This window comes from Schistocerca cancellata, chromosome 8 (genome assembly GCF_023864275.1).
Source record: "Schistocerca cancellata isolate TAMUIC-IGC-003103 chromosome 8, iqSchCanc2.1, whole genome shotgun sequence".
In the NCBI taxonomy this organism is placed as follows: domain Eukaryota; kingdom Metazoa; phylum Arthropoda; class Insecta; order Orthoptera; family Acrididae; genus Schistocerca; species Schistocerca cancellata.
The window spans coordinates 106,156,398-106,168,887 of record NC_064633.1 but is presented as its reverse complement, the minus strand read 5'-3'; the positions used below and the strand labels follow the sequence as shown (position 1 = coordinate 106,168,887).

General features: G+C 42.1%; 1 protein-coding gene across 1 annotated transcript in view; it reads left to right on the top strand.

Moving 5' to 3' along the window:
• Positions 1–12,490, top strand: part of LOC126094617 (E3 ubiquitin-protein ligase SHPRH) — a 275,624-nt gene that overhangs the window by 34,183 nt on the left and 228,951 nt on the right. Inside the window, exon 2 of the mRNA XM_049909097.1 lies at positions 5,073–5,793. Coding sequence (XP_049765054.1) covers positions 5,079–5,793 — 715 coding nt within the window. The 5' untranslated portion in view covers positions 5,073–5,078. The remainder of the gene's footprint in view (positions 1–5,072; positions 5,794–12,490) is intronic.

Genomic DNA, 12,490 nt, shown 5'->3' with positions numbered 1-12,490 from the left:
ACTCCACAAGACTTACACATTAAGTTTGTTGTTCTTCTTTTTTTTTTTTGTTTTTGGAACATACATGACAGTTTCTTCGTTTTCGTTTATTCTTTTTGGAAATAAGTATTAGTTGGTGTTGGTTTATGTGACCAGAAATTCTGTCAACCAGAACATGATGAGACGTACGCGATGTAGTGGCCACCTCCAAGTTTTGCTCAGAAGCAGGTACATGGTCTTTTATCCGCGAATCAGACACTTTCAATAAAAAATTGTGAAATCGGAGACGCTTGTGTTCTGTATTGAAATATTGACATGTACAGAATGCATTAAATAATGTGCAATGATGGAGGTAATGCAAATCTTTTTTTTACAATTTTATCGTTTTTCTGTATATAGGGTAATAACTCAAATATTGGTCTGCCCGATTCACTCCGTACATGTATTTGTTGTAGTCTAATACACTTTCCGCTTTTTAAGTTATGTAATTGGTTTTTCTACATTTCCTGTGAGTGTCAGTCAGAGTGGAATTATATATTGTAGAGATCATTCTTATCGTTTTAGTTTTCGAAGCTGTCCATACCTGTGCGAGTACTTCACCTTTTCGTATGACTAGTTGCAAACACATTGACTTTTGCGTGCTTTAATTTTTCCAGAAATCCTCTATTTTGCCATATCATTCCACAAACTTGAATTTCATTTTCAAGTAACTTCTTGCAAGTTCTGCACTGTTATAGTAGTTATCCATGTAGAGCTGATGCCACTTTCCATAAGAAGGTATCAATAGTTCCATCACTGTTTTTGCTAAAGGCTGTGCAGCGCCAGAATATATCTTGAATTGAGGATATGTATCCCGTACTCGAATCGCACAGCATCTGAAAGAGTATGCTATGTTTTGTAATTTTCAACAGATTGTAAACTTTAAACTTTAACTGTCCACGCCATGGTATCATTCCGTCGTCAGTTGAGATGTTTTGACTTAGATTAAAGGTTTCTTGAAAATTTTTTGGAAAAATAATCAATTATGAATTGAACTTTGTAAAGCCGCTCAGCATTATCCAGTGTATTGTTGTTGTCAGAAAAATGTAAAAACGGTAATATTTGTCAGAATCGGTTGCTGGACATCATTTTGCGATATATCAGTGTGTGTATCAATGGATTCATTGCCCAATATCATTGATCCTTGCTTGTTTTACAGTTACCATAAGGATAGCAAGCTGAAATCATTTTCTAAGTTCGGGTCCCCTAAAAATCGACAATTTTTTTTTTTTTAAAATCCTGTTTCCTTCTATTGCAATTTTGACTGTAGTACTCATTGGTTTCGTTGCTAATATATTCAAACAGATCGTTCCCAATATATAATTCTACGATAGTCCGAAACGTCAGACAAGACGTCCACTTATTCATCGTAAATAATCGTATCGTCTCTTTCGTCTGCCACGATGAAAGGGCACAAGTACTTATAAAAACGAAAAAACTTGTTGACGTGTGTAACTTATTGTTACCTAAACAAAACACCAACAGAATGCAAAAGATACTAAAGTGCTGTCACCAGCCACTGCGCGATACTATGCTCCGACACCGCTGCAGTGTCGCCGGCCGTTGACTGCTATTTCGCGCATGACACCACTGTGGTGTCGCCGGACAGCGTAGTGTTAAGGTCACTCTGAATAATTAGGCTACTCCTAGACATTTTACAGTAGATACTGTTTCTAACAGTTTGTTATCGGTCTGTAGTTGTATAGTGGTGAATTTCTTTTCCTATGTATGCACAGTATATTACATTTATTCACGTTTGGGGTCAAGTGCTTGAGTCAGCACCATACATCAATCCTCTGCAGGCCGTTCTGCAAAATACTGTCTTCCAGCATTACTACTTTCGTATAGACAACCACGTCATCTGAAGAGCTTCTGACACTTTATGCTATATCATTTATATACGTCGTAAACAGTAACAGTCCTATCACACTTGCTTGGGGTATTCCAGAAATTCCCTGTACATCTGTTGATTTTTTTCTGTTAAGAGTCATGGGTCAAGTTCTGTCCACAAGAATGTTTTGAATCCAGTCAGAAATCTGGTCCAGTACTTGGTAAGCTTCCCCCCCCCCCCCCCCCCCCACACACACACACACACACACACACACACACACACACACAAATCGGCAGTATGTAATGGTGCCAAATGCCTTCCTGAAGTCAAGGGACATGGCATCAGCTTGACCCCCATTATCTACAGTGCTATGAAACTCGTGGAGGAACTGAGGGAGATGAGTTCCACAAGATCTCTGTTTGTGGAATCCATGTTGATTTTTATATAGGAGACTTTCGTTTTCCAAAAATATCATAATTCTTGAGCATAAAACATGTTCGGCAATTCTTCAACAAATTGACATCAACAATACGGGTCTGTAATTATGTGTATCTGTCCTATGGCCCTTCTTGAAAATGGGAGTGTCCTGCACTTTTTTCCAGTCACTAGGTACCCTTAATTACTTCAGCAATCTACAATAAACTGCTGCTAGGAAGAAAGCAAGTTCTTTCGCATAATTTAGTAGCACCTTATAGGTATCTCATCTGGCTCTTGGGCCTTTGCAGTACTAAGTGACTGTTGTTGCTTTTCTGTTCCACATTCAGTTATCTCAATATCTGCCATCTCGACATTTGTGTAATGATTGAAAGGAGGGGTCGTGCTACAATCTTCCACGGTGAAACAATTTCGAAAGATCGTCGAGTTCAGTATATTGGCTAACTCTCTGTTATCTTCTGTTTCAGTGCCATTATGGTCACTGAGTGAATGAGTAGAGGATTTCAAACTGCTTACTGATCTTACATAAGACCAGAATCTCTTAGGATTTTTAGTTAGACCACTTGGCAAAATTTCTTCGAGTGTCTCTCAGTTCAGATCTTGCAGCATCTCTGTGACATTCTCCTGTGGGTCCAATAAACCTGTGACCATTCGTGCTGCCATTCTCTCTATATATTCAATATCTCATGGTGGTCCTATTTGGTCCAAGTTCCACACATTTGAGCAATATTCTATTGTGGGTTATGTATGCTGTCTCCTGTGTAGACTGATTGCATGACCCTAGTATGCTACCAATAAACTGAAGTCTGCCACCTGTTTACTTACGGCAGATACTATGCGATTGTTCCGTGTCATGTTCCTGCAAATTTTTACATTCAGATGTTGGTATGAACTGACCGATTTCAGCTGTAAGTCACTGATATCATAGTCTTAAGATACTACATTTTTTCATTCTGTGATGTCCACAATTTTACGTCACTGTACACCATTTTGAAATCTTATCAAGATCTGACTGAATATTTGTGTTCAGCTTCTTTGAGACAGTATTTCATTACAGATAACTGCATCATCTGCAAAAAAGTCTGAGGTTACTGTTAATATTGTCCTTAAGATCATTACATTAATACACAGCATGGACGCAGGGGATCCTGCTCACTTCCATAGGATACACCCAAGGATACTTCTGCATCTGTCAATGACTCTCCATCTGAGATAACTTACTGCATTCTCCCTACCGAAAAATCCTCAGTCCTGTCACAAATTGTACCAGATACATCGACTGTACTTTGACAAAAGCATAGCTGTGGTACTCGGTCAAATGCTTTACAGAAATTGAGATTCTACATTTATCTGATTGCCACGACCCAAAGCTTTCGAATGTCATGTGAGAAAAATGACAGTTAGGTTTAACATGATTAATGTTTTTGACGTTCATGCTAGGTGGCATCAAGGAAAATACCTCATTATTTTTGAGCTCAGAATATGTTCTGGGATTGTACAATGAATGGATGTCAAGGATAATAGTAGTTTTGTGGATCACTGCTACTACCCTTCTTGGAAATGGGTGAGATCTATGCCTTCTTCCAGCTGCTGGGCATGGTTTTTGTTCGAGGAATCTATGATAATTAAGAGTTCTTCATCAGTGCCACTGAAACTAGTATCACTTTCACTCATTTTTTTCAGTGTTAGGAGAATTAAATTGAGGAAATACTCTGAGGTTTTCCTTTCCAAAGGAATATTTTAAAATGGAGTGAAACATTTCTGCTTTTGCTTTGCTGTCATCTATTTCAGTGACTGGACACTAACTTTGATGCCACTAGCAGCCTTGACAGACAGCCAGAATTTCTTTGGCTTTTGTGAAAGATCTTCCAGCAGTATTCTACTATGGTAGTTACTGAAGGCTTCATGCAGTGCTCTCTTGACAGCCGAACATGAGTCATCCAGCATCCCTCTATAGCTTAAAGCCTTGTTTTACATCTGTTATGTAGTAGTCTCTGTTTCTGTAGAAGTTGATTTACAGTGAGTGTATACTGTGGAACACCCCTCTCATTATAAACTGTTCTGCTGCATACATATGTATCCAAGTGCACGATCAAATATTCTTCACTTGTCATTATTGACACAATTCTTCACTTGAGCTATAGTTCCCATAATACTCTTCTCCTGAACTAAATGCTTCAAATTCCCCATTAAGATTTGATACTACTGCTTCTTTATCTAGTTTATCGAATTTATAAATCTTTCTTCTTGTTTTATTTGCCCTTTGTATATCTGTAATCATTGTGCACCAAGTGTTTCACAATAACTGGTACCAGTTTTGATGTAGACATCCTCAGGGAGGTCACGTCTATTTATTACCATTATATCAAATATATTTCCATTGTGAGTGGGCTTCTGAACCATCTGTTGTAGGTAAATTTTCAAAGAAGACATATAGTAATGTTTCAAAGGATGTCTTGTCATGCCCACCACCAACAAAATTGTAATTATCTTATTTTTCCCTTTCATGATATTTTGACAACGTCTCTAGTAGAAGCTCATTATTTGGAGGAAAGAAATCTGTGCTCAACACCTGATGAAAACTACTAGAGAAATTGTCAAAATATAAAGGAAGAGAAATGGCAGCCCACCTGAAATGAAAATGGTTATAAACCACCAATTCCATGAACAAAATCAGCAGGATCACAAAAATAAAGATGTTTTTACCCATTGGTATAAATTGCTTTGTACTTATATAATGTCATTTTCTACAATATTTGAGCATTAAGATATTTTTTTCTTTTTTCAGAGGAAGATGCCTAAGCGGAAGTCTCAGCCCAAGAAAAATGCAGCTGACTCACAAGTCCAGTTACTGTGGAATAAAACAGTTGTTTACAGCCCAGATCCATTCAGAGGAGCTGGCACTTCACAGGCACGGAGGGAACAGCTTGTTAACAGTGACATTAGTGATACCGATGACTCTTCTGGTGAAGAAGGCAGTAATGAGCATGATAGTGACTCGGAATTGTCTATTGTTGAAGAGAGAGAAAGTAGGGCTCAGAGATCCAGTCGAGATAACAACTCGACTGATTCAGACACTGTGATAATTGATGAAATTAACTCTTCCAGTAATGCCGAACTTGATGTGATAGTTATTGAGGATGAATCAGGTGGAACTCCTCCACCAGGTCGAACTCCTCCAGAACTGATTGTCATAGACGACTATCCATCTCATAAGAGAAGAAGAGTGCGTGAAAAGTCACGTTTCTCCAAGGGTCCCTTTTCAGTTCTGAATGAGTATGCATCTGACTGTTCTTTTTATTTAACGTTAAAAACTGAGCCACCCACAGAAGCAGCATTCATAGGTAGTGTTGTGATTGAAGGAGTTACATTTGAAAAAGTGGAGAAGGCTTCTTTCATAAGACTGTATATAAGTGAATTTCCTGGTAGAAGCTTTTTGTATATTAAAAATAAGGTTTCAGAAGATTATTGCATAATTACTCAAATTTTGGATATCACTCTTTTTTCAGGTAAGTTAGAGTCTTTTTGATGTAGTTTATGCCACTGCAACCATAATAAATCAAGTCATTTTTCTGGTTTTGTAAGGCTTTAAGCTGCAATTGTGGAACATTGGTGAATCATTACATGTATTAAATTAATGTCGCTAAAAGCACATGTAGTATTTATTTGTGTACTGTTTATTTGTAACTGAACCTTCATGTATTTCATGCAACAATTATAAGAGCTGTACAAGAGATATAAGCACAAAAAAAAGTTTAAGACAAGTAACAGGTGGGGCTGGTCAACCCATGCAGGAGAGGGGGTGGAGGCAAGTAGGTCCACGACCTCTCCCCCCCCCCCCCCGCCCCCCACACCCCCCATGTCCTAGGGAAAGGAAAAAATAGTGTGTAGTCAGGGATTTTTCTTTCAAGAAAATTATTTAAATGTCCGTATTACATAACTTTTTAACAAGGTCAGAACTGGAACTTCTTATGGCTACTTACATATCGCCTACATCTCCCAAAACATTAAAAAAATTATTCCACACTTCCAAGTCTAGTAGTCCCTCACCCCCCCCCCTCCCCCACCAACCAACCAACTGTTGTATGGGTGCCCTTGGGGCTGATGCGGTTCTTTCTACAGCCATGTTATTCCTCAAGCTACAAGTGTGTTCTGTGTGGTGCCGTTTGATGAACAGTTTGGGGAATTCCGCCAGCAATGTCTAACTTTGGGTTTTGTGAGTACAAGACACTGAACTGAAGTCTGTTCATTGCTGCCACTACTCTGTTAACATAAGGTCTCTGTGCTCCAGTCGATAGGTGTGATGGTGGATCATAGCACAACAGCAGTTTGGGCTAACAGCTTGGAGCATGGTGGTGGCAGTAAGAACACAAAGCTCAGCCACATTGTATGCTGCATATAACATGACTCTTTCATGGGAACAAAGGAATCAGCAGAAGTTGAATGGCTTTGAGTCCATACAGAATGTTTCAGCCTGTTGCCAACCTTAGCTACTAAATGATACAATACACTGTAACATGGATAAACACTGCAACTGCGGAGTCAATTCCAGTATGCTGCCTGGCCTGCAAGAAAACAGTGGGGCGCTCATGTCCTCTATGCCTCTCCTCCCCCACAGCAAGCATAAAAGTAGGTGGTGGTGATGACATCCGTATGGTCCCACGGTCCCTGCATCCCTTACAAAAGGGCCAAGTTAAGTTGTGTGTGTAATAGATCTCAGCCTGATTTGAACCTTGGGCCTCACCCCCTAAATACCTAGTCTCGCAAAATGAAACCTGCTAATTGTACTATCAGCTGCATATTGGTTCTGGTTGACCAGCACCTATTGGTAACACAGTCACCCGAAACATCCAGGTAATTGAGCCCTCATGAAAAATACTCACAAAAATAGTGAAGCATAACACTGGGGAAAAAACCCTCCAACTGCTTTGGACGTGTTAACGCATGTGCCTTTGTACCTGTCCCTGTGTGCTCCGAACGTGTTGACGCGTGGACTAGTCCTTCTACCTGGTACTCTGAACGTGTCTACACATAGAGACGTTCAGAGTACCAGGTAGAAGGACTGGTGGCACGCGTAAACACGTTCAGAGCACACAGGGACAGGTACAAAGGCACATGCGTTAACACGTCCAGAGCAGTAAAAGGGTTAGTTATGATCATCATTTCGAAAGTTCTGCACACTTTAAGATAGAATTAAAGAAAATAATTTATTTTACAAAATAATTTTACAGGCCTTCAATATAATTTCTATTCTTGCATTTGACAGCTTTCTAACTTTTTGGCAACTTTTGTATTCTGGATAGACTACCTTCATTGTTGAGCTGTCTGATTACTCAGGTCACCTCACTGGAATGTTTTCCATGGAGTTGTTCCTTCAATTTGGGAAACAAATCAAAGTCTCTAGGGCTCATATCAGGACTGTATGGTGGATGATGAAGTATTTCCTATCCATATTTGTCAAGCACTATTCTCACTGGTAGGCCTATATGTGGTCTTGCAATATTGTGTGAAATGAGGACACCAGCTGCAAGCATGTTGGGCCTTCTTTGATGAATTTTCGGGTGCAAAACATTTTGCGGATGCAGCTTGTAGTATGCACCTGTTACAGATATCCCAAGGACACTTGTAGCTATGACTCCATTCGTGTCATACCTAAAGATCTTCATCAATTTGACGTTTGATTGTTGGTGGCAGAATTTTTTCAGGCATAGAGAGTGTGAACTTCTCCATTGTGACAACTGAGACTTTAGTTGTAGCTCAAAATCTCATATCCGGGTTTCATCAAGTGCAACAGTCCTTTTCAGAAAGTGTTCTCCTTCTGTTTGATAATATCAAAGCAATTCTTCTGTGTTTCTTTTGCGACCTGCTTTCTGCTCTTCACTTGGATCATGTGAAACCCATCTACCAACAATTTTCCTCATCTTTAATTTTCCAGTTATGATTCTGTAAAGTAAAGTAGCCTCATGTATAATTTCTTACATGTTTTTTGTCGATCCCCTCTCAAGATGTCATCAACAATAAACTGAGAGATGTGGTCTGTTGCGGATGATGGCCTTCCAATTCTTAGGTTGTATTCAGCGCTTGTTCTACTTTCGTAGGAACGAGCAGATCACCATGATGCTGTCCTACAGTTCACTGCACTATACCTGCACCCCTCTCTCGAAGCATTGTAAATTTCTGTTGAGTTTTTTTCATGTAGGGATTTCATTTTGATGTAGGAACACTGGTCACTGCATGTAACCAGACCTGACTGGGTTTCAGCTTCCATTTTAAAACTGAATTAATCAAGACACAGCCATGTGAAACAGCAAACACATGTATGAAAGTCATGCCTAAAATCTTTCTCACAGCTGACACAAATTTCAAATTTACCATGAGACCATAATGGATAGGAGTACGGGAACAGCTGTTCTGGATGCTGTGATAGTAAAATAGCCACAGGTATTTTTGTGACCATTCTTTTTAACCCCCCAGGAGGCTCACCGCTCTTTGGCGGTTCATGTTAGGCTACCACAGAGCCCCAGCCTTTGCAGCATCTTTTCCCTTGTCTATCCTCTTGCTACTCTTTTTTCCCCTCCCTTGGGGAACATGTCTGGGGCATTTGTGGGAATTTTCCACATTGTCCATAGCTGACATAAGAACAGTCTCACCATTGTTTCTTGTTCCTATTTCATTTCTTCATTCACCTTCTCCTCTCCTTTCACTGCTTCAGCATTTGAGGCTCTTCTTTTCTCTTCTTTCTCCCTGTGGACTTCTGAAGGCCGGCCCATGCATCTGACGTTTAACAGGTGATTGGGTAACAGCCATAGCCCCAGGCCGACAGGTAGGATTGGCATGTACCCCCTGATACAGGCCAGGCCCAGGGAGGGGTGATTGCCTGAGCTGCTAACTTCCCAAATTGCCGATTGTTCCCTCTATCAGATGTTCGGAAGGTGATACGGGACACCCAGCTGGAAGGTGCGCGCCATCAGAGACAGTGGAAATCATGGGAGATCATCCCATTTACACCACAGTTCCTTGTGATTTCACTTACTTAAGACGGTCAGTACTTTGCAGCGATCAATCTGTTTGTGTTTCAGACAGGTGTTGATGCACTGTAAAATCCTGCTCTCTTTTATGCAATGGCACTTTGCTTTTGGAAACTACTTCTGATTCTCAAGCACAACAACTGCTTGCCGCTTCACTTCTCCGTGGCTATCCTGTTCGTGTCGAAGCCCATAGAATTCTGAATTCTTACCATGGTGTTATTTACACTAGGCTACTCGGTCTGACTGAGACTGAAATCCAAACGTAGCTCTCTGATCAGGGTGTCACTGCCATCCATCGGGTGATGAAAATGGTAAAAGCCTCCTTGATGCCCACCCGCACTTTTTTTCTCACCTTTGGTAGAGTGGTGCTTCCGTACAAGATCAAAGCAGGCTATGAAGTTATCACAGTCCGACCGTACATTCTGAACCTGATGTGATGCTACCAGTGTCATCATTTCAGCCACACTCGAATCGTCAACTCCCAGCCAAATGTGTAACTGGTGGTAGCGATGCACACAAGGGCAATTGTGCGACTCCTTCTCCCCACTGTATCATGCCATCACCTCTTGGGATTGTCCCCTGTATCTCGATCAGCGGCCTGTCGAGGAGATCTGGCTAAAGGAAAAAGTACCTTATCCGGTCGCTTGCTCATTATTGGTTTGTCGCAAACCCTGAGTTCTACTGTCTGGCACGTACCATACTGTTCTTGCTACATCTCGCTCCTTGAAGGACATGGCCACGCAGACATACGACCTCAGATTCAGATCTGAGGTTGTGAAATCGTCCAGTATTGTGGTAGCATTGCCGTCTCCTCGTCCAGCGTGCATTAAGCCGTCAAATTCTTGCTTCATGGGGTGAAGTCGCCAGCTACACAACCAGCAGGCCGCAAAGGACAGAAAGAATACTCCTATGAAGATTTTCTATGTACCTCCAGCCAACCAGCATCTAAATCTTCCTCTGCCAATTGGAAAGACTCAAACAAGTCCAACAAAGGCAAGTGGTCTTCTCCTTTGCTGACTCAAAAGATCCTCTTTGACGGCATTGCCACGTGCTTTCCTTGCCCGGCCAGCCTCTGTGTTGCCGGTGCGTTGGACTCCACAAGCCGACAGCAGAAGAAAGCCGATGCTTTTATGGATCTTCCTGCCTCTGTGCCATGTAGCATAGTCTTTGTGGGCTGACACTCGGCAGCCACTGATGTGACACCCCTTCATTTTTTCCTCATCATGACTCTCCTCCAATAGGACGCTCGTGGCCTTCAATCCCACCAAAGAGGATTTATGGCTGCTTTTAGAATTGCAGCGTCCACTTGTTCTCTGCCTTCAGGAAAGAAAATTGCATCCTTACGACCACATTGAGCTTTTGTTTTTCTTCCCGGTCCGTTTTTTGACCTCCCCCCCCTGAGGTCGGCATTCCATTTCATGGGGCAGTCACGCTGCTCATACAGGATGACGCTCATAGTCAACCCACCTCACTGACTACCCATCTTCAAGCTGTTGCAGTTCGCCTTTTCTTTCTCACCTGACTTTTTCCCTCTGTACCATTTATGTCCCTCCAACATTTGATGTCACTAGGGCAGACTTCCTCCAGCTTATTGGGTAGCTACCTCACCCTTTGATGCTGCTCAGTGACTTTATTGTACCCCATCCCCTTTGGGATTCTCCCAGAACCTGTCCAAGAGGTGCCCTCTTGCCTGACCACCTCAATCAGCTTAACCTCTTCTGCCTTAATGCAGGAGCCCCCACATTCCTTTCAGACTCCACTCATACCTATTCCTATTTGGATGTATCCTTCTACACTGCCCACCTGGCCCATCATCTCAAATGGTTCGTTCTCTCTGACACATGCTCAAGTGACCATTTCTTGTGTGCTGTCTGTTTGCTCACTCCTACTCCGCTTCTGTGCACAGCCAAATGGCATCTAACTAAGGCCGACTGAAGGCTTTAGTCCTCCTTTGTGACCTTCGACGAACAAGATTCCCCTAGTTGTGATAAATGAATGGAATGTCTTACAAACATTATCCTTATCGCTGCTGGACATTCCATTCCTCGCATTTCCTCTTTACTATGCCATGTCCTGATCCCTTGGTGGACTGAGGCATACTGCGACACAATTTGTGCAGGGAGACGTGCTCTACACGTTTTTAACTGTTGTCCTACCATGGCAAACTGCATTAATTATAAACAGATGCATGCACAGTGTTGTCACATTCTTCGGGATAGCAAAAAAGCTAACTGAACTTCATTCACTAGTTCTTTTAACAGTTCCACCCGCTCTTCCGTTGTGTGGGTCACCCTCCAACGGCTCTCTGGGACCAAGATCCATTCCTCAATTTCCTGCCTCACCATAGCAGATGATGCCATCATGGACGTTATTGCTATAGCCAACACCTTGGGCTGCCATTTTGGGGAGATTTTGAGTTCCTCCCACTATCACCCTACCTTCCTCCATCGGAAACGAGCGGAGGAGGATCGAGCAATACCCTTCTCTTCTCAGTATCGTGAGTGCTACAATGCCACCTTTGCCATGAGGGAGCTAGATCATGCTCTCACTTCAGCCCGATCCTCTACCCCATGGCCAGATGCTGTTCACATTCAGATGTTGCGACACCTTTCTCTTGCGGGCAAGCATTTTCTGCTTCATATATGTACATTCGCATCTGGGCAGTGGGCAGGTTTCCCAGACTCTGGCGTGAAGCCACTGTCATACACATACCTAAGTGCGGTAAGGACAAACACCTTCCCTCTAGTTATCACCCTATTTCTCTCGCCAGCTGTGTTTGCAAAGTGATGGAATGTATGATTCGCACAAGGCTGGTATTGTGGCTCAACTCTCACAATTTACTAACCACAGCACATTGTGGATTTCAAGCACCCCATTCTGCAGTTGTCCATCTCACCACTTTGTCCACCTATATCATGAATGGTTTTCTGCAGAAATCCCAGACAGTGGCCATGTTTTTCGATTTAGAGTAAGCCTGCAACACCTGCTGGAGGACTGGTATCCTCCGTACTCTCTGCGTGTGGCACTTCCCTGGCTGCCTGCCCCGTTTCCTTCAGGAATTTTCAAAAATCCAAGTTTTCAAGGTACATGTGGGTTGTCGGACACCTTTAATCAGGAAAACAGTGTGCCTCATGGTTCTGTCCTGAGGTTCATCCTCTTTGCTATCACCATGAAGCCT